Here is a 27,826-nt window from a genome sequence, read left to right on the forward strand (position 1 = left end):
GTTTAAAAAAATAAAAAATGTTTTAGATCACATGACATTTTCTAGGTTTTTTTTTTCTTCAAGAGCATTATAACTGCATACAGTAACTTACAGCTATTAAATTTAAGCTTAAGTGTGCAACTTTGTGTTAAAATGCTTTATCTTATCTGAGCTTAATATGCAGAGACAACTGTTAGTTAGCTATTTGTAGGTTTATTTTCTCAAACTGTAAACATGGTCTCTGTGGTGCTATAAAAATTCCTCTTGTTATGAGCGACCCATCCATACTGATAGAATAACATTGACTCAACCAATAGTGTACGTTGCTTTACAAAAGCAGTTTGGAAACCAACCTTTATTTTTTCAATTCTTTTTGGTAGCATTAATGACACAGAAATGATACACTTCAGCTTTAAAAGCCATCAAGAAAAAAATAAAATAATGGTGAAGTGTGAAATTTCTGTGCCTCTAGCGACACTGAAAAAAGTTTGTATTTTTGCCTTCATGGTTTCCTGGACACCCCCATCATTTGCTATTGGTCAGACAAACAGTTCCACCCCAACTCAACCACCAATGGTTGAGCAAATCTTGTGGTGTCGGGCTGGTCATGATGTTCAAGCAAAGCAATCTTTTGATAGCGCCACAGCCAGTTTTTACACTTCTTGGGAAAATCAAGCTATTAATGGCTTAGTTGTTTCTATATATTAAGCTAGGATTGGATAAAGTTAACACACTGAACACACTTCACCTTGAAAAGAAAAAAAAAAAATTGGGTACCCCTTTACAATAAGGTTTAAACATATATTAATTAATTAGGCATCATGAACAAAAACAACATATTTACAGCATTTATTAATCTTTGTTAATGTTAGTTAATAAAAATGTATTAACCATTAACGAAGATTAATAAATGCTATAAAAGTATTACTGAATTTTAGTGCAAGTTAACATGTTGTTAACCAATGTTTATAAATGGAACCTCATTGTAAAGAGTTAATGAAATATTTCTGGTACATAAACTATATTGTTAGCAATGTTTTTTTTTGGTGGAACTATTGCAGGACACAGACAGAACAGGGGAGAGAAAAAAAAAAAAGAGACACGTCTATCGTTACCTAGCACACTGATGGTGGTGGAGGCTTGCGTGTTACCAAGCGGAAAGGTGGCCACCTTGCAGGTGTACATGCCTATGTCAGCGAAACCCACATCTTCCAGCACGATGGTGGCATCGTGTGCAGAGGGCGAGCGGAAGGACAGGCGTCGCACGTATTCGGGAGGGATGGAGATGCCAAACATGGGGTTATACACAGCCAGCGTCACCCAGCCAGTGGGCAGCTTCCTCTCCCAGGAGCTCTGGGTCAGGCTGAGGTTTGTGTCCACCTGCACCGTACAGCTGAGGGTGACGTTCTTGCCCAGCACTGCATTTATCTTAGGGGGGACAACCACTTGACTGCCATATACCACCCCTAAAAGAGAGAGAAAGAGGGACAGAGAGAATAAACATTTGTCTGGAGTGTCATGATTCCCAAATTTGAGTATTCAATACCAATAACACTGAAATATTTAAATTTTGATGTACCACAACAAACCCTAATATGCAACTGTAAAGTTTATATAAATATTAACAAATAAAAACTATAAATAATAAAATAAATGGTGGCTTTCGCACTCTTCAATTTTTGCTCCATATAAATTACCGTCATAATGTAAAGAGGAAAGCCTAATGTGCAGATCTGATATGGTGACATTTGTTCCCCATCAGATCTTTCCCAACATTCTAAGACATTAGTTTACACCTTCATACCTTGCCAGAACAGGCATTTTGACAGTGAAGTGCATTTGTCCATTTACATGTACAACACTTCACAAATACACAGTTAATATTTAAGTGGTTCAAGCAAATGTACTGTCGTATTTAACCCAAAATTGATAAAAAAAAAATAAAAACAAACATTTTTAAATTACACATAAACCTATTTTAGTGCTATTAAGATTTTACATTGTAATGTGTATATATATATATATATATATATATATATATATATATATATATATATATATATATATATATATATATATATATATATATATATATATATATATAATAAAAAAAAAATTTTAGGACATAATTACCACCGTTGATTTGAGTAAATAGGATCAGGACATTTTCTTCATAAGTTTTGTGAGAATCACCCAGTTAGGCACTTGAAAGCAGCAACCTGTTAGCAAGACTGCTTGTACAAACTGTAGAATTAGAATGATGGTATGGTTTCTTTATTATCGACTTGGTATTGAAGTACCAGTCATTTTGGCATCCCAAGTCAGTAAACTTGAGCTGCTATTATCTTGTTGAAAAGAGCACTTTAACACCATCTCAACTGACAAATCCGTTTTTATCCTGTTCAAGCCCAATCAATCAGAAGCCAAGGTCTCTTAGCTCCTTATTCTTAACTAGAAAGTAAATTCCCCTTAGCCTAGACATCAGGGGAAAAGAGGCGTTTTACTCACGATACCACATTGGTTAGCTGCTGATTTGTTTTTGTGCTATAAAAGCAGAGAATAGAATAAGTCTTATTGGGCTGGAGAGGGAGACTAAATTTAGCATTCAACTTACTGCAGAAACCCTCTCGCAAGTGATTTCTAAGACAAAGGTCTGAAAATGGGTCAGGAATACTGGAGTTACAGCAGATGAGAGCTGCAAAATAACAAAAGCCAGGCTGATAAGGTGATGCACAGCACAATGCTTGAGCTGGCCGGGTGGCCAGTAGGCCCATAGGGCTTTAAAATAAGAACAACATGGGCATTCACCACAAAACCGCTCCTTGTTTTCCTTCCCACCTCCATTTCTGTAGTGTACCTTCCATCGCTCGGTCCATCAATTTTTTCCTCTTTCCATTTGCCGAACAAAAGCTTAATTCTGTCTGAGAGAGGGTGTGTGAAATGAGCACAAGAGGGGAAAGTGAAAGAGAGGGAGAGACTAGACGAGACGGGAGAGAGAGGAGTGCTAAAAGATGCCAAAGAAACACTGAAGGCCAAATGAGGACAACCTGTGTCTTATTGCATCCAGACAGCTGTGCTCACATCTGAATCTGTGACATACTGTATGTAACACTCGACATGCATGAAGACTCTAACATGTGGCGTCTGAGGCAAATGAATATGTTCTGTGGGGAGATGATGGAATTTGGATTTACTCTGAATTCCCACCGCTACTTCACATCAGTCATCTGCAGGAGTTTCCAATATTGAGATGCAAACGCTCTTGTAGGCAGCTCACCAAGTTCTGAAAAAGCGCAACCCAGGCAGCATTTTAATAGGATAGTTCATCCGAAAATTGTTATTTTCTTACACGTGTTGTTCCAAACTTGTATGACTCATTTAGTGTTCAATGAGAAAGAAAAAAAATAAAATAAAAAAGGCAGTTTCCATTCACTTTCATTGAATCTTTTTTCCATACAATGAAAGTGAGGAGGCTTTCAGTATCTAGCATTCTGTTAAACATCTTTTCCATACCACAAAGTAAGTCATGTGTTGAGTAAATGACCATTTTTACTTTGTGTTTAGAAGAATTCAAAGCAAAGACAAGGCTGTTTCAAAAGGTAACAAAGGTAAAAGGTAAGCACCTTAATTAGGTTGCCTTGCCAGATACCTTTCTCGCATCCGAATATGCATACTTGCCTGCTACACAGTATGCAAACAGTTTGTTAAATGGAGTAGGAAGTCTGAAAACTTCAGTGTCAAATGAATACTTTACCCAATGTTTGTGCACATGCAATTGTTATGATTACAGAAAAATCACTTGGCAACATTCTAATATCAAACGTGAGTTGAATCAGAATTGCTGTCTACATAGTTCCAAATCGGTCACTTGTGAGGTGCTATGCCGCATGTAGGCAGCTCTCTAGGTTTTGGACTACACCATAATAAAGTATATTCTCATGTTCCTGTCGAATACTAAACTGCATTGTAGCCGGAAGACATGCGTCATGCTAGGTTGCCGAGAGAGCAAAGCTTTAGCACCATTGAAAACACATTGATCTGTCAGAGTCACTCTTCAGCAGACAAACCCTGAGTCCAAGCTTAAGATGACTCAAAACCATCCATCTGCATATGAGCTTCATGTATTTTGGCTGGCCGATAGCTGACCTGAATCCAAGAAACAAAACCAGCTCCTCGTGGAACAGTGTCATTTTGGTCCGGTCAGAGCAACACTTCAAACAGAACAAAATATCTGGATTTAATCAACAAACTTCTCCATTCTCTTCCTTCCAACCCTCAAAGACCCAAGCACTGATATTGAGTTTTAGGAAGCAGTGTAGGAACTTCTACACTGAAAGTCAGTAGGAGTTCATCTGTAATATATAATCGAATGGGTTCTGTTGAATGAACAATTTTAAATTGTTTAGCACCAAGAATGTCTGTGGTAAACATGTTTGTTAACACTTAACAGAGAATTGTTTAAAGTTTGCAAAATTGTATTCAACACTGTTACCAAAGGTGTCAGCAGGCAGTGAACAGGCAGTGCGACTTTGGCATGCTGGGGAAACTTAAATTGTAAATGTTTTTTTTTGCCAAACTTGTTGCTATGGATACATTTCAGAGTGTGAGCTGCCATTAAATAATTTGAGTTGTGTCAGAGCTCTTTGGGGGGGACCTCAGAGTAAATTTCCTCTTATCTTGTGAAGATGATGATCCATGGTGTCACTTCCATTCGGTAAATTCCTCAAACTGAGCAGGTTTAGAATTTTCAGGTGAAAAAATAATAAAAATCAGGTTTTGAATCACTAAAAAGTTGGATAAAAAAAAACCATTATAATAATAATTTAAAAAAAACCACCCCAGACCAATCCTCCCTCAATTCAAACAATGATTTTGACCCATATTTAGTGAAAATGGCAATTCAAATGCTGAAATGGATTTGAGGATTAAAGACATACATATCATCTATTCAGTTTAGGGTTTGAGAAAGACATTGAAACAAAAAGTACAGATAGCAACGAAAATAAAATATTAAGAACCAAGGGTACAGTTAGATGTTAAAAGCAACAGGTGGTGAGGAAATACATCAGTGAAGATCGTGTGAAGAAAATGCTTGAGCATATTCAGTCAAATACACAAATGCTGTATCCAAACCCACCCACCAGCTCGGCCTCTAAAACGGCAATGCTAATTGCAACAAGCTGCTGGACTGGTCGGAAGATGTAATCGTAAATCAAAACCTGCCGTATTGCTTGGCAACAGACTCCAAACATTCCACAAGAGCGTTTGTCTTGCCAGCAACAACCCTCCCCTCTTTTGTCTCTACAGTACACATCCTCACTGTGAACTGAGGGATAGGAAAAATAAATGTGGCAAACAATAAGGGAAGTTCAGAACAACTAACATGCTGAATAGCATTAGTAGGTTAGCAAAGCCAGAAGATGACTTCACAGGAATGGATGAGCAAGTGGGGAAATGAACAAGAGAATTTAGGCCTGCAAACAATCATTGTAATGCCGTCAGCATTTAAGGAAAAGGCATTTTAGACCGGTGAAATCACAAGGATGGGGATTGCCCAAATTCAGACCTCTCCTTAAATCACTTGGGTTTAAAACAAACCTGCCACAAGGTTCCCGCTCTGAACCAACAATGTCACTCATGGGTAATAAGCAAGTTGTCATTGAAAAAAAAGTTACACACATCAACTTTAAAGTTCAATGCTAAAAAAAACAACCTCCTATACAAGGTTAATGTGCAGATAAAACTAATTCAAGCCATTTGTTGTCTGATTTCCACAAAGTGTGTAAACACTGTGGCACTTTCAACATTACCCTACCCTGTTTAAGCAGCATGACAAGGCAACATTGTTGAAGTGTTTGCAGTGCACCACTGTACTGATATTCTCCCTAAATATTGAGATAAATTATACAAGATATAAACTTAAGGAAAGCAAGGTCAATTTATAGCTGCATTTTCTGTGCACGGTGGCAATGTGTCAAAATTAATTGTTTCCTGTTAGAGCAGGCCTCGCCCACGACTGGTGACGGACTCCATCCTATTACCATTAATCCTCCCCTGAGTGATTACACACAGTCCGCCATTTTTTTCCCCAGGCTGGAGCAGATACAGTAAGAAGAATAATGTCTCAGCTTTGTAAGCGTCATAACTGTTCTGTTGTTGGCTGTAAAAGTAAACAGTCTTAATGTACTCCCGGCATCAGAGCAACTGAAGACGCAGTGGACAAGTTGTTTTTGAAGGAAATGTGCCCCAAAACATAAAAAAATGTGTGTTTGTGCAAATAATTTTACACCGGACTGATTTATGAATGTGTCAATATAAAGCAGGATTTAACAAAAAATTTGAAATCTCAAGCATGGATCAGTATCAACTGTTTGTGTTCCAGCTTTATATCCTGAAGATGCAAGTATCACACTTTATATTATGTGAATGTTAGCAAATCGCCTTTCCGAATATGCTTGTTAGCCGATTCCATGGCTAATGCAGCTAAAGTTACCATTGTCTCTGATTGTATTCATGGAGACCAGAGCTATGTCAGAGGGGGTGGGGAGCAGCAGCTCATTTACATTTAAAGAGAGACACACGAAAACAGCGTGTTTTTGATTCCACCCAAAAAGAGGCATTTACAACATGGCATAAATTACCCGTGGGGTATTTTGAGCTGAAACTTCAGACACATTCTGGGGACACCTGAGACCTATATTACATCTTGTAAAAAGGGGTATAATGGGTCTCCTTTAAATCTTTTATTAAGGTTTTCTGATGGCGCATATGTTTGAGGCTAGTTTCTCTGTACATAAGAAATAGTATTACCAAAACCATGAACCAACAAAAATGTTCCCCAATGCAGTAATGACTGTTTTACTAATTTAACTGCATCAATGTCTGAGAATGAAATTCAACAGAGGCACTGAAAAAGCCTTGCTGTCCCAAAATACATTTCTGAAACATGGGTACAAGAACCACACACACTTTGTTCTGAATAACAAGCACATTCTACATACTCATACATGCTCCACAGCACAGTGGCTGCATCATTCATTGAGCTCTCTGGCCGTATGGATTTGTGCTCTGAGCAGCACAGGAAGTTTACTGTCCTGACAGCAAGGACATAGACATCCCAGAAGGGTTTGTGCTCCATTCTGCCATGGTCAGCTATTCCTTTACACACGCGCGCGCTACTTGTAAGGTGTGCCGGTGCACGAGATAATGTCTGCGCGTCCGTGTGCTTCGTGAGGTGATGAGGTTCAATTTTCCCTCTCAAAGACAGTTTGTATTCATTGCTCATGTTAGGTTGCAGTGGAGTTATCACCTCTACCATGACTCAGCAGAAGGGTTTAACTTTGCCATGTCTCCATCACTGAACCTAATATTACAGCATGAGGCAGAAGGAAGGAAGTTTGCTTCATTAAAAGTTAACATGAAGAAATGGATCGCATTTATTTCTTAAATGCATGTTCTTGGTCTTAAGATGAACGATTGATTAATTGATGCACATTAAAAAGGTACACTCAGTAAGTTTTATGTCATTAAGAACATGGAAGCGGCATCGATCAAACTCAGTGGTTTACAGTAACAGCAGTAATTGTAAAAATGTACTATTCAAATACAGCCATTATTTATCCATGAGTGAAAATATCCAATAACAGGGCCGTTACTGACCCTCTCCAAATAGAATGAAGCCGCTTTTAAAAAGGTCACTAATTTGACTGAATGGGAGTTGTCATTATTTACACATTTCAAAATTACTTTTCATTAGGAGTAAAACTTTTTTTTTTTTCATGAGTGCACCTTTAAGTCTTTAATCCTTATCGATGTCTTAACTTGCTCTTCCTCTTGAAATTATTTTGTTTTCTGCTGATGTCACCTAGCCCAAGATGGCTCTACCTGAGGGCCAAAAGCTATTTAGGCATAATTTTATGTCCATTCTGTTTTTTCCATTCTGGTAAATGGAAAGGCCACTTTTCATCAGATCAATTCACAATGGATGAAAATAAAGTTCCGTCCTACAACTTTCCCACATGAATATCCAGTTTCACTCAGAAATAATTGAATTGCAAAAATAAATATTTTATCCCATCATTAGGTCACAAAAAATAAATAAAAATCAGCAAGGACAGGAATGACAGTCAGTAACCATAAAGACTTGAGATAATCCATAATCGTATAAATCTCGTGATTTTACACTCATATATTCGAGTAACAATTTGGTCTGAGATTATACATGTGACCCCCCACCCCCACCCACACACACACACGATATTCTAGATAATAATTTGCAAGAATTTATATAACTAGAAAATAACCTTCTGACAATCTTCCCTTCCCCTGTAGGCTCTTTTCACCCAGTATTATTTATATTCCTTTCACTGTAGTATCATTTTTAACCAAGCATATGGAATGATATTATCCTCGGATGGAAAAAGACAACCAAAGTAGAAGGAAAACATTGGTTTGTTCCACTGGGGGAAGGGAGAATATGGTTAAGGTTTTGACATAGAGAGATGAGAAAGGGCAATGTTTCCATAGCAGTTTCGATCATTAGAAAATAGTGGTTTAAGAATCAAAGCTGTGAGGTTGAATGATTAGAGGCCTGAGTAAAAGAGACACTGACTCAGCATTAAAATATGACCTACACTGCTGCAGTAGCCACAGTGCTGTTACAGCTTTTAAGTCATGTCAAAATCTGTGATTTTTACTCAAGTCATAATTTTGCCCTTTTCTGCAATGACATCAATGAAAGCTCTTTGTGATGTCAATCAGTGCTTGAAAGGAGATTCCTTAAATTTATAAAAATATAAAAAATTAAATCTGATCTTGTAAGCCCCAGAATCTTCTGGACTTATCGCCTCCCCCTAGGGCTGGGCAATATATTGAACATTAATAATTTAGCCATTATTTAACTTAATAAGTGAAGTAAATATTGCACACCTTGATTGCTCGCGCACACGCACAAAAGTGCATATCACTGAAAACTGCATTTTCACTTGTGTTCATTGTGTCAAGTGGAAAACTGTGGGGAAACATGCCTTCATTATTTTTAAATAGATTGTTATTCAATGCCTTTAAAATATTGAACTGATTTGACTACAATTACTGTTATGATGAAGTGGACCCTCGGATTTAAAAAGAACAAAAAAATTATTAACGAGCCATTTCTGGGCAAATACATTTTACATCTCAATATTTTCAGCTTATTGACCATTTGATCGAATATCATCAATAGGCTAAAAAATATTGAGATGTAATTGTAGTCATATCGCCAAGCCCTATCTCCCCCTCAAACTTGCGGTTTATGCACATATCGGGTAGATTCTGGCAGTCTGGGGGCCTCTCTGTGGTCTAGACTGGAGCTAGTAGTGAGCAACTTTCTGAAGGAGACCCATGAGTCACTCTTCCCAAAACCACCAGCTCTGTGTAAGAGCAATGGCTTCACCACTGCCCTTAGGAAACCACTGCTTGGACTGCAGCAAAACTGCCACAACACAAACATACTTGCCTCTCGCTCAGCTTGCCCCATCTCTGACAGCCAGTGAATAGCTTGTGTCCGTGAATAATCTGGCTAGTCTTTGTTTCAGTTTTAAACTCCCACCCTTTTATGTGAAGCTTGAAATTTCTTAGTCACCAGCGGCACCAAACAGAAGAAAAAGTTTTCAAAACAGATTTCCCAGATGCATCCAGTGTTCATTATGTCCCCCTCCTGCCACTGGTTGAACAGTCCCGCTCCAAACTCCAAAGGTCTCTGGTGCATTCCTGCAGAGCGCCAAGGCTGTTGGAGATGCAATGACCGCATTTATGCGAAACCTGAAGCCACAGAGTTGCTGTTTGTATGTAGTCATACAATAATGGTGTAACCCTTCACGTCACTGCCTGTCAAGTTATTTATACACCAATTCGCACACAACAAACGCAAGTTCACCTTTAGCCCCTTCATGCAAGTCTGATGCTTTATATGGCAGGGGTCAGCAACTTGTTGCGTGCCAGCAAACAATGAGAGTAGACTATTTTATTCATATGAAATTCCGCACCTGCATTCCAATCTACATCTTGATGTAATACTTGAGTTGAATGGGAGGCTAAACAAAAAGCTAAAAGGTGATAAGACTGCAGTATATATATAGTATGCAGCACATGCAAGCATTCACGCATAACGAGTCGACGGCGCTTCACTTTCAGTTAATCGCCCAAGTAAACGAGTACACTTTGCTGTGGTCGGGCTGCGCAGATGACAGCCTACATCCCATTTCAGTTTTTGCTTTTTGCTTTCAGAAACTCACGTGACGTTATAAAGAAAAAAAAACATTATTAATCCTTGAGATTTCGAAACCAGCAGTTTCGAAATCAACAAAAAATCAGAGTCTATTCATATAAATTAAACCAGGAGATAAAGTTTTTGAATTTTGCAGGTGTGATTCACCAAAAAGGGCTTAGTTGATCGGCTTGTGATGAGTGAATGGCTTGCACACAGCGCAAGTCTAGTCACACTTTAATAGTGTTTAGTCTCCCGTTCAGCTGATGAAAACCTGCTGCGTGATCACGGAGGAAGGATTACATCAAGATGCAGACTGGAATGCAGGTGTGGAATTTCATATGAATAAAATGGTCTACTCTCTCGCTGTTGATTGTGTGCTAGTGATTACCCCACTGTGAGATTTTGAAAACTGTATGACATAAGAAATATTGAGTTTTCTTAATCGCTTGGTTCAATTCTCAAATGAGAATTATTTTTCTCAAAACATTAAGTTCAAATCTCTGAACAATTAGTTTCTTCACACCAGATTTGATTTTCTTATTCAAGAAAATGACATGTGCTTACACTTTTGAACACATGTGCCAAAACACAATGGTCTACAATTTGCACAATACCTAATTGCACATGGCTTGCTGATCATTTGATTCTCAGTGAAATCGTCACTTCTAAACATTCTATCATCATGCGAGCCATCACATGCAAAATGATAATTTATCAAAATCTGTCAGACACATGTATATTCGATAAATACCTATGACATGGAATGTTTTTTCATTGTTGAGGGTTTTTCATTTTAGTGGCATTGGCAAATTTTCTGAAAATAACTAGGTTTTGGGCAAGTTACTACATGCATTGAGTTGTGATGTTGCATAGAAGTTTTGACAACTGTACTTATGGTTAAGAGAATTTAAGACAGTTTAAAAAAAAATGAGCCAATGCGACAGAATTAAAGATTCAACACAATTTCATGATCCGTAATCAAATATGACAATAACCGTTTTAACTAATTTTGTACAAAAGGACAGGTTTCCTTTCCTTAAAGCACTTTCACAAGATACTCTGCAAAAATTCACATGCTAGATTTTGCACACATTTTTCACTCAAATAGTTATGCTGATATCATTTGTAATGAAAAATAATAAAATAGAAAAATGCAAAACAGAACAATTTGCACAAGTGGACTCATGCATCGGCACAGCCATTGACAAGGAAACTAAAAAAAAGGCACAAAAAAGGTTGTCGACCCCTGTTATATGGCCTTGAGCTCTTCAAGCAGCTAGGTCTATTTTCATTCAGCATCTCCCAGTTTGTGGGTCTGTGCCTGACATGTTCAGATACAAGCATTTTAAAGCCCACCATCTATTCTCTGCTCTGTCCAGAACACCTGTCCACCTATCCTGCTTTACAGGCTGATACTCCTCTACAGCCTCCATTTGGTCTTTTATCATCGTTCAATATTTTAAAAGTAGCTTTCTCCAGAGTCAGAAGGTGGTCAAAGCTTTTGTCACACACAGTGCATAGGCAGTGACGTTTTTTTATAAGCAGGTCAGTTCAGCATAACTGTGCATTAAAGGTGTTATTACATAATAGAAGCAAAATAAGCAGAACAAAATAAAAGAAATTAATAATGAAAAGGAGGTAAATAGCATGATTACCAATAATTTATCCCTCAATCCATAGTTATGCTGCTTTAGTTGGGTCTGCCAGAACCGAAAACACTTATTATTTAACCCTGCTTTAAAGTGACTGGCATCAAAGCTAATTTTAGTCTCCCTTTCACTGTCTAAACCTCAGGATTACCAGAGGCTGCCAGATCCATCTCCTGTCCTGCCTGATGTCTGACTCCCACTGTGTTGCTGAGTGATGACCAGCTGCAGCATGTGCCAGCACTTCAGTCTACTAAGACGGACTTCACAAAAGGATGAATTGATGCAAACTCAAGACATGGGATTCTTCATCAGCCACTGTCTGAAGCATGGACTCAGGATGAATTACTGGCAATTAGCTACCAGCCAGACTGCGATGCTACTCACTGAATGATACCTACATCAACTTGGTCAAAGGAGGGACAACACTCTTAAACAAAGAAAAACTAAAAATGAACTACATGGAATATGATACAAAATCATTTTGTTTAACCACTGAATCACAACACTTAGTTTACTCATTTTAACCACTAATAGCTCTAAACAGAAAATTAATTAATATGCCAATTTCATGTACAGATGCTTTGAAACATGCCTGTTGTGAAAAGCACTATACAAATAAATTTGACGACTATAAGTGGAGTTTGCTTTAAGACTACATGGGAAGCACTACTTCCCTTAATTACATTAGAAATGCACTGATGACCTGTTTTGTATACAGTATGTGCACACAGTAAAACATATTCCATGTACATTTCAATATTTTAGTGAAAGTGCCAAATATTATGCATCACTATTGCGCTGATCGCTCAAATAACTAAGATATAAATAAATAATAAATAAGAATCCAAAACGACATGTTAGCACACCATTACATAAGAGCATGCATGTAATGGCTTCATAATTACACAGTTTTACATAGTATTAATCATTGTAAAATAAAAGTGTATCTAGTCTGTACTTGAGTACTTCATGTGTAAATACATACCTTAACAGGCTGTGCTTAAGTTTAAATTAACTCCCAATTATATAGCTCAATATACGGCAATACAATAATTAAACGTGTGATTAAAATTACAATTACAATTACATAGTCAAATAAAATCAACTTATCCTGTAAACCACAGCTCTTACTGATTTCACTAACACTTTCTTTTTGCAGCCATTTAATATGGTTAATATTGTCTTTTTTGTTTTTATGTCTTCCGTCTAATATAGTCTAATGATTTATATAATATTAATGTAAATTATCATCTTTACATTTTCACAGATGAGATTCCTCTAGTTTTTTACGCTTTATTTTGGCGACGATGCCTCATTGAACCGCTTTATCACTTGACAATTGTAATGTTACACTGGACATCGCCTGTGGGAAAAATGACCATTATTTAATAGTGACAATAATTCATGTTGTTCTATTAGTATCATTAGGTGAATTAAAAACAGGTCAGTTTTTTTTTTTATGAAAAAGAAATGGCTGTCTATTATGCAGAAAACACCTGTAATGCGTTTAGATGTTTAAGTTTTGGTAAAAAAAAAAAATTATTGGTACCTTACATTTTTGTTGTATTTGGTCTTGATTAAATAAAATGTACATTCTCATATTTTTAAATAAAACCAGCTCATGGGAGCTGCAGCGCTAAAATTAATGGCTACAGAAAGTTTTTTTTTAACAATTAAAAGAAAATGAAATGTTTATTTCCATTTCAGAAAGCCATGGCTGGTAAACCCATAGATTTCAAAGAGCAATCTTTGCAGTAAATGTGATGTTATTATAATGGTTTTATATTCTTAATACACATTTGTGCATGTTTTGTTTATTACATGTCCATGTCATGCCAGGCAGGTGAATGTGTAAGTACACTAAATCTTGTTATAGTATCTATTGAGATGTATACTTTTGAGATAATTTAAACTAAAAGCACAGCTTGTTAAGGTATGCATTTACAAATGTAGTACACCCAAGTACAATCTACATGCATTATTTTACAGTGACTAATAATATGTAATATTAATGTAATTATGAGCCATTACATGTATTCAGCGGTGTACTAGTGAGTTAATTTAAACTTTAAAAGGTGCACTCAGTAATATTTCTCAAAATAGTTGTACTCCTCAAGCAATGAATTGTAATTTTGAAACGCATGTATAAAATCATGAGATGAAGACTCCAGTCATATTAGTGAACTTATAAAAGCAATTTTATTCTACATGGAGAGGGTCCCCTGGTGAGGGCTGCCATTTTACAAATCACAAGACCAGTCGACTACTACTCGCTTAATCTTCGGAACTGCCCTGTTATTGGACATTTTCACACAAATCACAAATATATCAAGACCGACTTTGAATAGTAACAATCTACAATGCCCTCTATAACTTAAATCTATTTTGAATAATGCTGTATTCAAGCCCCCCAAGTTATAACATAAAAAAAACTTTTAACTTTTGATTCAGGTTTAAAAGATTTAGTTTAAAGAATTGTGAACCAAACCGTGAAATGAGTGCATCATTACACCCCTGATATATTGTATAGAAAACTTAACTTGTCACTTAAGTCACACACGTATGATTACATAAAAACACATATAATTCTCTAACGTGACTTAATGTCTTTGCTACTGCAGCAAGTAGAGATTAAAAATTTACAAAATTTAGATGTGACTTAAACACATCCAAGCCGAGGTTGTCTGAATGAAAGTCCAGCCCTTCATTTCCCCCTAGACAAATTACAGAGCACCCCATGTGCACGCGCTCCCTGTAAGACCCCCTTTTTCCACATGATAACATAACAGGTCCCTGCATAGTGAACAGATTTCCTTCCCTCTCCACTTCAAAACACTGCTAATCACACAATCAACTAGCCCAATTTAAAGCGGTTCCCTCGGCACACCATTCAACGGACAGCAGCTACAGAAGATTAATGAAACATGGCTTTAATGTGTGCTTCTATTAGAGGAAAACATGCTTTTCTTATGGGAAAGTCCCAGCTATTTCCTCTGTCCAGCCAATATTTCCTCATTCCCCACACAACCCTTTTTTTTTCTCTGCACAACAGACTACATGCAATGGGCAACAACAGAAGTCTAAACAAGAAAGTGCCAAATAATAGAGAGCTTAATTCCCCACAATCTGTGATTTCGATCCAGGCCTGATGCATGATAGTTTGATCAATCTGGTTAGGTAATTTCTTCCAGATCTGATAGACAGGGCTGGATCCAATTCTCAGCTCAAAGTTCATCTCTGGGTTGCATTAGCATGGTGAGGACAGATTTGAATACACATAGAAAAGCAGGTCTCAAGTATCTTCCTGCCCACAAGTCTCTTATGGACTCTTGCTTCAAAACTGTGCTTTCAGGTCGGCCCATCAAGTTGTGTGTTGTGACTGGGAGAGACTGAGAAATGAGAGGTTTGGGAGAACAGTATGTTAAGGCGTGGGAGATACAGGCTCTTCGCTGTGGTAGGTGCAGCAGAGCTCCAATAAGGCCCAAACAAACAGAGAGGTTAAACCTATGGGAGTTTGGGAGATTTCTGCAGTCTAGGAAATTTGCCCAGCGTGTAATCCTAAAAATCCCTTTCAGAGTCCACATACCAGATAGGAAAACAGGGAGAGGGTGGGTGCATGTAGACACAAATTCAACAACTTTGTTATACATGGGACATCTTTGCCAATTTAGAGGATGTTGGAATAAAATACATTTAACTGAATGAAGAAAACAAGCCGGTTTGATCAACACAGGTAAAAAGTGAGAAATTAAGAGGGGAGACACCCAGAAAAAGTCCTACTTCGGTCAACTGAACTGATTGTGCATTCATTTTACAAACCTCATACTAGGGCTGTGTAGGGCCTTGTCCAATCAACAGAGACAGCATGGCCCTTTGTTCTATGATCAAAGGTGAGACACTGAACTCCACATCCAGCTGGACCCTGGGAAACAAAGTCCCGCCCATCGACCCAATCTCAAACGTCACTGGTCAAAAAGCGGCCTATGACCGATGACGTCATCTAGTAAACAAAACCAGCGGACAGAGGCAAAAGCGGCCTCTGCACCCAGCGGTTTAAAGAGATGCGCATCTATACATACAGAATTTTCCCTCCTTGTGGACAAAGGACAACGAGAGACCACGTTTTTCTAACCTCACCATTTGGCCATGGTAGAGTAAGATTAATTTAGCTTTGTTCCAGTCTAGTAGTATACTTATTACAACCGGATCATTCATTTTCACTGCAAAACAACAGTGAATTTATTTAGAAAGCGAAAATGCGACCAGCTTCTCTTCTCCCTCGTTTTCGATCAACGTTGACCATCGCCTGCATTTCTCTCAATCACCGGACCAGTGGAACAAAGCAGAGACGCGTCTATTTGCTGAAGAGCGCAAGACAAAAAGGACGAACTCCAGATCGTTTTCTCCGGACCGCTCAACGCAACAGGAATTCAAACTGACAACCCTGCTGAAATCATACAAGATTTCCGAAGGCTTGATATCTGGCAGATTTAGTTTAGAAACTGAGTTTTCTTGTACAACCAAATCGTATAATTGATGCTGAATGTTTGATGTGGAGTATAATCTTGTACGTTAAACTCGGATCACCGTTTTGATTTGAGAGATCGTCAATTTTGAGTGAAATGTGTCAGAGTGATCTGAACTTCGCATTCCCGCTGTTATGAGCAGATACCCTCAGTTATACTGCATGAACACCATTTTGTTCGCTCTCTCTCTGAAAGTCACAGAGTGAGCAGCACCGTGGTTTATGTCCGACTAATTCTCCTGCCCGTTTCTTCAGTTCCTTAGCTGCATTGCTCTGGGTCTGATCCAGCCATTTCTTTCCTCCATTCCCTCCAAATTCAAATGATCGTTGGCTCTGCCTTTTTGATCTAGTCCTCCATTTTGAACCTGGTTCTCCATGCTGGACTTGATCCTTCACTTTGAATTTAGTTTCCATTTTGTCATTTTGAACCTAGTTCTTCATGTGGACTTGATCCTCCAGTTTGAACCTGGTTCTCCATGTTGAAACTGATCCTCCATTTTGAAAGTAGTTCTCCATGTGGAGTTTAATCTGCCATTTTGTTTTCTTTGTTACCGAATCAAGACACACACACACACACACACACACACACACACACACACACACACACACACACACACACACACACACACACACACACACACACACACACACCTCCACTATTTGGTTAGGATTTCCATGGTCATGTTTTTGTGCTATATTTCATATAGTATTTGCAGTGTTCATTGCTTTTTGATTCTAATAAATCTTGTTATATTATAATATGTAGTTGTTTGTTTGAATATTGTTGAAGACAGCCTCTGCCACATCAAGAACTCCCCTATTACTTCAGTGTATTGTCATTTTGTTGTTGTTGGAAGCCAACGGTAACCAGATTACGGTTTGATTCGTATGGCAATAATTTGACTAGCTTCTCCCCTTGATTATTTTTATTATTAATCAAATAACTTCAGGGTAGATTTTTATTGGACTCGATCGGTCACTTACTATCATTTTTCTCTTGTCAAAGAGTGGTGCCCCGAGGATAGAATTTCATTAATTGAATTCTATTATTTAATTAGTAATTAATAATTTCTGATAGTAAAATGTATCTAAAACCAGTAGCACCCTATAGCTGCACAACTCAAAACAAATCAAGATTACATAATCGTGGAAGCCGTAATCATGAAAACTGATTAAAACATTCAAAATAAGTCTGCACCTGTTGCATCAATGGTTTCCATTTACAGTGTTTTTTCAGTGGTTGATAATTTCAACCACTGAAAAAGGCAATGACCAATCAGAGATGCTTAAATTAGTCATCCATCCTATCAATAATGAATGGATTCGAATGCTGCTCCTAATCCAGTTTTAAACAGTCTGATGCCCAGATGCTTGCTGTATGTTTCAACTATTCACGGTGGCACACAAAAACTAATACTGAAGAAACATCACCTGACACTCGAAAAGCTGTAGAACAAAAGTGAAAAGAACTTTGGAATTATTTTGGATTTATTGCATGTTGCTCCGCTCAATTGCAAAGTAGACCGTAAATACACAGCAAATGAGCAACGCAACAAAACTAAAATGCTCCCGTTCCAATCAAGGCATAGACGTGGCATAAATAACAGATTATGCTGATTAGACCGTTTTACCTTTAACGAGAGCATTCGTGAGTAGAGAACTCTCTTTGGAGCATCAGTGTACTCATGCTGAACTGTGGGGCTCAAATCGTAGAAAACAGCAGTGAGTGATAGCAGTCATTGTAATGAAGAGTTTCTCATTACTCAACTTTGTGTACAATTTATTAAACTGAATAACGGTTTAGTTTTGTCATGTTAATAAGTAGGCCAAAGTGAATTTGATTTGTATAAAATAGCAATAAAGTAATTCATCTCAATTATTCTAAGCTTGTTTTGTAGGTGTAGCCAACAAAGAATATGGTATATTTCATGAATTACCATAATTGTTCTCACATCTGTTAAATAAGACCCATTTGGCCTACAGCTGCTATTGGTAGATTTAAAATTCATGAAATCGCACAAACTCCAATCGGACATTTTTAAAATTTTTATTTCCATTACCGACAAGTTCTGAATACTAAAGTGAAGATATTGGAGATCACAGAAGACCCATCACGTAGCTGGTGTTCCCGTTTCATGCCCATGTTACATTTGTAAGAGTCGATGATTAAAATTCCACCATACAAAAAGTGCAAATTACTTTTCCACTAGTACTTGCGCACGTGTGAGTGAGTGAACAAACAAGCGAACAGCGCTGCTGCTGAGATCAATTCTGATTCAGATAAATTTAGAAACAGCACATTGCACAAAAGAAATAAATATTTTGATGTCAAATTAAAATACATGGATTACTACAGCGCAAACAATTGTTAAAGTACGCATTTCATTTATTGCATGATTTTAAACGAGACCCAAACTTCCTCGCTCACTATCCTCCAAGCGATGTCTTTTTTCCCTTTGGAGGCGAGTCAAACATGTGGGGACTTGTATCTAACAACCATGTCTCGCAGGCATATTGAAAAAGTAAAAACTGGTAAATAATTCCAAAAAAAAAAGCCTGTGACATGGTAATTTAATATTTGAATCCACATATAAAAAACAAAAAAACAGCTTGTGCATTCAATTTATTTGACTAATGGGAGGCATCAGCAAAGCAAAAAGTGGCAGTAAAATCAGGAAGCGCAAAGTGACCCAGAAATTATGCACAATTCAGAAAACATGACCTTGACTGCCACATGGAAAGAGGGGTAGTTTCCAATCCAGATGAATGTTTTGCTGCAATTATTCTTCATGTTAGAGGACAAGGGTCATTAATGATTATAAGAGGGTGGTTTTACACTTGCGTATGTTTTAAAAAGTAAAGAAAAAAAGACAGTGGATTCACACTGATCCTTACCTGAAATTGGACTCTGTTCAGCCTATTTGAATATTATGTTGTATTAATTATATTATTATTTTTTAATAATAGAAACTATAGAATACAAATTATTATAATGAATCCTAAATGTTACTATAATTATTAAATTTACTGTATAATCCTAAATGATATTATCATTAATAAAACGCTACTCAGACTATCTGAATGTTTTGTATTAATAAATTATATTACTATATGATAGGAACAATAGAAATAATGTAAATTAATATTAATACTTAATGTTACTATTCTTGTCATTATAGTTTACTAGAACTGTATAATTATTAATTATCATTAAAAATAATAATTATTATTATTTATATTATTAATTATACTGAATTAACAACAGATAAGAGCACTGGGTTCATACCCAGAAAAAAAAAAAAAAAAAAGGCATAGTACAGTGTTGCTCTGTTTGGCATGCCTACAGTCAGGGATGCCTACTGTTTGAGAGGTTTTACTCTACTTCCTCCATAATGCTTTAAACTAGAAGTCTCACAAGAATTGAAATTGGTCACATAAGATTAGGTTTGCGCTCCGCAATATCGAGGGAAGCCCGGTTGTTGCATGCGTCAGAGCAGAGCAGATCATTAGCGTGAGATGGTTCCATTACACTTGTGCGAAAGTGCAGATGAGAAGCCTTAAGCTAACTGAGAGAGCATTAAATCTGCCTCAGCAGTCCTAAATAGGCCATCACTTGGGCGGACGCCGAAATATCTTCAATGAGAGAACCATGGCATTGTTCCTTCCCTGCTGTCCATGACCCAGTCCGAATAAACCTGCAACCCACCAGTACACACACACACACACACACACACACACACACACACACTTCTCTGATATTTCTCCGCTGCGTGCGTGTGGCGTAAGTTGATGAGTCTGACAGGCAGACGAGGAGGAAAGGTGATGAGATTCTCAGTCTGGTTGCATTTTTTTTTTCTGACATTTTCTCCGTTGCATGAGTTTCATTCCATGCTATACTGTGAAACCGGTATACCGCTGCATCCCTAGCACACACACAGTTTTAAGTCATTAAAAACTTCTTGATGGGTTAGGAATCGTTTCTGATAGGCTAATTGGAGGTGTACCTGTGGGTGTATTTTAAGGCATACCTTCACACTCCGTGCCTCTTTGCTTGACATCAAGGGAAAAGGTAAAGTAATCAGCAAAAAACAAAAAAATAAATAAATATTGTGGACCTCCACAAGCCTGCTTCATACTTTTAAGCAATTTCCAAATGCCTGAAGGTACCACATTCATCTATACAAACAACAGTGTGCATGTATAAACACCATGGGACCACGCAGCCATCATACTTGCTCAGGAAGTAGATGCATTCGGTCTCCTAGAGATGAACATCGATGGTGCGAAAAGGGCAAATCGATCTCGAAGCAAAAAGATCTTGTGAACATAATGGTGGAAATAGGTAGACAAGTATATAGATCCACAATAAAATTAGTCCAATATCGACATAACCAGAAAGGCTGCTCCGCAAGGAATAAGCCACTGCTCCAAATCCGCCATAAAAAAAGCCAGACTACAGTTTGAAAGTGCACATGGGTACAAAGATCTTATTTTGGAGAAAAGTCCTTCTATATACCAGTACAGTGCAAATGTTTTAGGCACTTAGGGTTTCACAAAACATTTGTCTTAAGATGATATATATATATATATATATTCAGCTTTAGTGTCAATAGGAAAAATACATTTTAGACTCCCAAACATTACTTTTGCAAATAGAAGTGATTAGAATAGAAGAACAAGGCACTCTGCAAGAGATGGCATTGCCCCCACAGAGCCCACCACTTAACAGAGTCAGTCTGGGATTACATGGAGACAAAAGCAATTGAGAGCCCAAATAGATAGAAGAACTGTGGTGAATTCTCCCAGAAGCTTGGCACATCCCATCTGCCAACAACCAAGAAAAACCATGTCCAGGAGAATTGTAAAGACAAAGTAGGCCACACCAAATATTGATAGTTTTTTTTTACTTTTGTATGATGTTAATTGATAAATTAAAACTATATGGTATTATTTTTGAAGACATCTTTACTATGCAAAATTGTTAAAAAGTGTCAAAGTTTTTGCACAGTACTCTGTGTGTGTGATAGCCTTATATGTACTTGTACATGCATGAATACAAACACACACAACTAAGCGACTAACTAATTAAAGAGTGAGAGGAGACAGATGCACATGGGTGGGATGCAGCAGTCAGATGATTTAAGGCTTAAAAACAGATGAAGATAAAATAGAGTACTTCAATTGCAAGCAAATACGGAAAGTCTTTCAATCACAAGCTCTTCACAAAATCAAAGACATCCGGTTCTGCAGACCCATCAAAAAGTTAAAAGGTTGTCTCCTGGAAGCATCATTGGAAGTGCACACACATCAAGGAATCAGAGAAGGATGGAAGAATGTTACCATTAGTTCCAAAAACTTCAAAGTCCCCTATGTGTACAGTATGATATGACAACAATGGTATGCAAGAATGAGGATGACGACAACCGTATGTGAAGTCACATGCAGAGTTTTTCATCTGCCTGCAATTACTAGATAACGATACCATACCGATGGGGGAATGGTGGTGACATCAGCAGCGAGGTGCTTGGGAGCCATTACAGCCACTGTATAATGTCTAGGTGCATTTGAAAGGGAACACCATTTCAGAGATCCTCGTCTGGTGGGGCTGTCAGAATTGCATTTCAGAGCGTATGCATTCCAGAGTGACAAAATGAGAAAACCAGGAGGAGTTCCATCAGTGGAATGCTATAAAAAGTGGCAACTGACTAAAATGCTGAGTTGGAGTGCTCCAAGAAGGCCAAGCAAAGATCACAATCTGGGCTATAATCTACATATTTCTGTGAATGATAAAAGCATGTGCGTTGATAGTACAAGGACTTTAGGTGAATAATTTCCAAAAAGTGATAACTAGATTGAATGAGCTGTCATTTTAACCAGGGAATTTAAAATAATACTAAATGGACACTAGAAATTATAAACACATTACTATAACTTAATTTTTGCCAAATTATTTTTACATGGCTCTTTGTAAGTATTGTGCATTTTCTGCTGAAAAGAACACTAGAGGCACTAAATCAATTATTTCATATCAAGTTTTGTTTTCGTAAAATGGCAGATTATAATTTAAAAAATTTGACCCAGTTCCTCACACAATGCCATATTAACATCCACACATTTTTGATAAAAGAGCATAACTTGAAGTGATAATGTTTGCTTTATATAACCAACTACAATTACAAGCATGCTTGAAAGAAATCAAATTGTGCAGTAAGTCCACACATGAGCAAAGTCTAATAATATAATATCAGCCCAATACATTGCGAGTAATATACTCACATATGCAAGTAAATGTTGCACTATGCGACCAAAAAAAAAACGTCTGTTATTAGCCACTGACAAGTAAATATGAACATTTCACTCGACAGTGATTGAGTTGTGTAGTGTTGAAGCACAGAGGCCCTTTTACGGAATAAAAAGCAGTTGATTAAGAAGCTGGATTCAGCCTCGTCTTTCCCTGCATGCGGTCTCATGAGTGCGGGAAAAAGCACTTGTGTATCATTCAGTTTAACTGAGCATCTCAGGAAAACACACACACACACACACACACACACACACACACACACACACACACACACACACACACACACACACACACACACACACACACACACACACACACACACACACACGTCACAAGAGCCGCTCTCGAGAGCACGTGAAGATGAACCAACGCTCTGATGTGCACAGCGTCTACAGAGGCTTGTGCCAAAATCCCGCAGAAATAGATACAAGGTTTAAACGTATTAATTTTGTGAACGCAAAGTGCTCCAGTTTCACCTAACGGCCATGTAAATGGCAAATGTCCGTGGTCATTGTGGGTTTATTCACGCAGTGTTAATAACACGCAGTGAGACAGAGGAGATGCCCTACTATTTCGGTGGAGATGATGAAATGCAAGAATCAGAATCTGTCTTCACGAGAAATAAGGGCTTGTGAGTTAATCAAGCCTTAAAATAATGTGTGAAAGCGAACAATTTAAGGCAGATTTATTTTTATATTGTATAAATTAATATAATATACAACAGTTAATTCCAGTCCTCGAATCTGATTGGACGAGAGAAGTTCCATGAGCACTGATGGTCTGACACCATCAGCACTTTGACGCTTATCAACACTGAGCGTCACTCTGCTTGTGTTCGTCGTCCTAAACTAAAGTGTAAGAGCAGTACATATGTGTTAAGAGCTAATGTAGGCTGTGTGTCCCTTTTTAAATCTTTTCTTTTTTTTTAGATTACATTTGTTAGCCAGCTGGTGGTAGCAAAAGATAATTTTTGTGTGAAATATTAGCCTGTGGGTGATTAAGTGAATCCGCTCCGTGATTGCTCGTATTACTAAAGCTAGGAAACGGCTTTACACTAACAACTTCAGCATTAAGGATCATCACAGCTGAGACACAACAGACTGATTGATTACAGATCTCAAGGTGCTTGCCTCTTACCGGAGTTTCCACATTGGATACATACTAGTGTTGTCACGGTACCAAAATTTCAGTCGTCGGTACCAATACCAGTGAAATTTCATGGTACTCGATACCATTTTCGTTACCAAAGCAAAACACAAAAACAGGTTACTAAACACTTAATAACAAAGTCTACAAAACATTAGCAGCAGAACTAACAACAAAAATATGCCATTGAGCAACACTTTAAATATATTATATTTTAATTATAACAAAACTGAACAATGTATGCTTAAAGTATTTTTGAACACTTGTATAAGATTTGCTTCAACTTTTGCAAATTTTAATAAAAATGTTTTACCAAGTACTAAAAAACAAAACTTAAATAAACAAGCATACAATAGAATTAATAAAAAACAATTTCCAAACTAATGTGCAAAGTGCTCTCTTATTAATAAAGCTGCATTTTGCCATTTTTCTTCATGATAAGAAATGCATATGGACATATATATACACAGGGTTTCCCGCAGCACTTTGAAACTAAGGCGGCCGCCTAAGCAACACACGCCTGCCGCCTTAACTACGTCGTCAAAAAAATATATATGAGCGATATTCGCCGTGTTACTCTGTCCTGTTTTCTCCCTTTCCATCTTTAAATATGTGATAAGCCTTCGTGTTCGCTTCAGTCTTGTTATCAGCGCGTTCTTCCGCAGCGGCGCCGAGCATGTGTGTGTGTGTGTGTGTGTGTGTGTGTGTGTGTGTGTGTTCATCTGAACCTCATTGGTCCGTCACTGCTCGTCAATGTCAGAATATTTGAGATAACCAATCAAATCAAAGTAGGCGGGCTTTATGTTCACAGCGCGAATTTTAGTAGAGCGACTCGACAGTAAAGGAGCGACTCGACGCTAATCTAAACTTCATTCACTTTCCATGTATAGATCAAGACAGACTTGCGGAACAGACTGCAGGGGAACAGTCTGACAGCCTGCATGAAAATATGCATAAATGGTCCACTCGTAAAAGAGTGCAATTACCGAAGGGCCCTTGAATTGTTTTTTTTCTAAACCAAGGAGGATAGCCTGTAGCGATGCTAGGTGTCAGCTCTGCCATAAGCAGTGATTGTAATAAGCTTTGCACATTAAGACGGACTATTAGATGTAATGTTATTACCTTGACAAACTAATACATCATTAAAAAGATATGACTCAAGTTTCAGTATTTGTCTTAATTTGTGTCACGAGTTATGCAATTCCAAATACACCCCCCCCCCCCCACCACCACCACCACCACCACCACCACCACCACCTTAACAAACACATTTTCTGCGGGAAACCCTGATATAGTTATTATGATTAAATAAGTCGCGGGCAATCGCGTTCTAATCGAGCTGCATTAAGCGTCCGCGTTCGAGGGATGTACTTCGCCGAGGCAGAGTCTCTCTCAGCCGGGTGCAGTTTCAATCTCTCCCCCTTAGATTGGGACATTCAAGCAACTTATAGAAGAGGCACCGACCACACAGAGAAATGCCAGTTTCTGAGTTTATATTCATTAACATGAGCTGCTTCTGTATTATTTGAAAAGCCATAAACATGAGCTGCTTCTGTATTATTTGAACTTTAATAAAGCATAACATTTTACTGCATTTAAGATGTAACACCAGGATGTTTCCTTTAAAGAGCTCCGCCTCCGCTTACTCCACTACGGTACATGCTTCTGAATGCATTTTTTTTATATATAATTCCCTAATACTTTGGGACCTACATAAAATAAACTGAAAGTTTAGAGTGCATCTGGACTGATCCGTGTAATTATTATCCTCCACCAGGCGTGATCTGCTGCTCTCACGCGTCATCGTTACAGTTTATTGTGATTTCATGTTACGTTAAATGAGAGCAAACGACTATTCAACAACGAACATTTTTCTCGTCAATTTTGTATTTTCGACGATGTCGATAATGCAGACTAAACGCATCAGCCCTAATGCAAATGATAATATGCTTTTAAACTCACCTGCTTTATTTGCTTGAATAAATCTGGGTGTCTATCTTTCATGTGCTTTATTAAGTTTGATGCGTTTCCTCCTTTCGTCAGAAAATTTAACATTTATGCTGATCTATGATGTTTCCCTAACCTATGAATTTCCAAACCTGGCTTTTTCCACTTTTCTTTTCGACAAGATTCAGTTGAGACTCCGCAGCATCTTTGCTTGTCGTAATTTTTTGCTTGTTGCGAGCATTCGAAACTTCCCGACTCTGCACCTCCAGAAACTCTGGTATCGTAAATCATTTTTTATTCGAGTACCGACTTGGTACCGGAGTACCGGTATTTTTGACAACACTAATACATACGGTTTAAAATGGCGGAGGACATTGCGGTTTCTATAGGGAATGACTCTTGCACACTACTTACCGTGAAATAGAGAGGTATACCCCGCTTGGAAGGCTATTTTACCACTGAGAAAGCATATCGGCGTGCATGCGGTGTATAAATGACTTTTGTTGTGTGCATGAAGCGCACACAGCGATTTTGTATGGCAATTAACAATTTATGTTTACATTTATGCATTTGGCAGATGCTTTTACCCAAAGTGACTTAGTGCCCTTACTACAAGGACAATCCCCCCGGAGCAACCTGGAGTTAAGTGCCTTGCTCAAGGACACAATGGTGGTGGCTGTGGGGATCGAACCAACAACCTTCTGCTTAGCAGTGCTTTAGCCAACTATGCCACCAGAGTAAAAAAAAAAATATTAAATAAAAAATAAATTATATTCGTGAAACACCTAAAACAGAAAATCATCATAAATTGCAATTTGTTTGACAACAAATTGTCAGCAAAATTTCACAATAGTGACCCCTAATTTTCATTATTAGGTACCTACCTTTTGAATTTTGTTAAAGTGTAAAAAATTTCAAACAGTGACAACAGCTTGTATCATTATTAAAAATGCGATTTCATGACATCATAAATTGATAATGTGAAATTTGTACATTTTTAAAAAGCTAAAATGAGATTAAAATCATAAAAGATCTTAAAAATAACAATATTCTATATTGCGTGAATATACACTCACCTAAAGGATTATTAGGAACACCTGTTCAATTTCTCAATGCAATTATCTAATCAACCAATCACATGGCAGTTGCTTCAATGCATTTAGGGGTGTGGTCCTGGTCAAGACAATCTCCTGAACTCTAAACTGAATGTCAGAATGGGAAAGAAAGGTGATTTAAGCAATTTTGAGCGTGGCATGGTTGTTGGTGCCAGACGGGCCGGTCTGAGTATTTCACAATCTGCTCAGTTACTGGGATTTTCACGCACAACCATTTCTAGGGTTTACAAAGAATGGTGTGAAAAGTGAAAAACATCCAGTATGCGGCAGTTCTGTGGGCGAAAATGCCTTGTTGATGCTACAGGTCAGAGGAGAATGGGCCGACTGATTCAAGCTGATAGAAGAGCAACTTTGCCTGAAATAACCACTCGTTACAACCAAGGTATGCAGCAAAGCATTTGTGAAGCCACAACACGCACAACCTTGAGGCGGATGGGCTACAACAGCAGAAGACCCCACCGGGTACCACTCATCTCCACTACAAATAGGAAAAAGAGGCTACAATTTGCAAGAGCTCACCAAAATTGGACAGTTGAAGACTGGAAAAATGTTGCCTGGTCTGATGAGTCTCGATTTCTGTTGAGACATTCAGATGGTAGAGTCAGAATTTGGCGTAAACAGAATGAGAACATGGATCCATCATGCCTTGTTACCACTGTGCAGGCTGGTGGTGGTGGTGTAATGGTGTGGGGGATGTTTTCTTGGCACACTTTAGGCCCCTTAGTGCCAATTGGGCATCGTTTAAATGCCACGGCCTACCTGAGCATTGTTTCTGACCATGTCCATCCCTTTATGGCCACCATGTACCCATCCTCTGATGGCTACTTCCAGCAGGATAATGCACCATGTCACAAAGCTCGAATCATTTCAAATTGGTTTCTTGAACATGACAATGAGTTCACTGTACTAAAATGG

General features: G+C 37.9%; 1 protein-coding gene across 2 annotated transcripts in view; it reads right to left on the reverse strand.

The window, feature by feature from the left end:
- Positions 1-27,826, reverse strand: part of nectin3b (nectin cell adhesion molecule 3b) — a 97,830-nt gene that overhangs the window by 47,472 nt on the left and 22,532 nt on the right. For both annotated transcript variants that reach the window (XM_052099479.1, XM_052099478.1), the window contains exon 2: positions 1,095-1,445. In XM_052099479.1, coding sequence (XP_051955439.1) covers positions 1,095-1,445 — 351 coding nt within the window. The remainder of the gene's footprint in view (positions 1-1,094; positions 1,446-27,826) is intronic.

Source organism: Xyrauchen texanus, chromosome 31, assembly GCF_025860055.1.
Source record: "Xyrauchen texanus isolate HMW12.3.18 chromosome 31, RBS_HiC_50CHRs, whole genome shotgun sequence".
NCBI lineage: Eukaryota > Metazoa > Chordata > Actinopteri > Cypriniformes > Catostomidae > Xyrauchen > Xyrauchen texanus.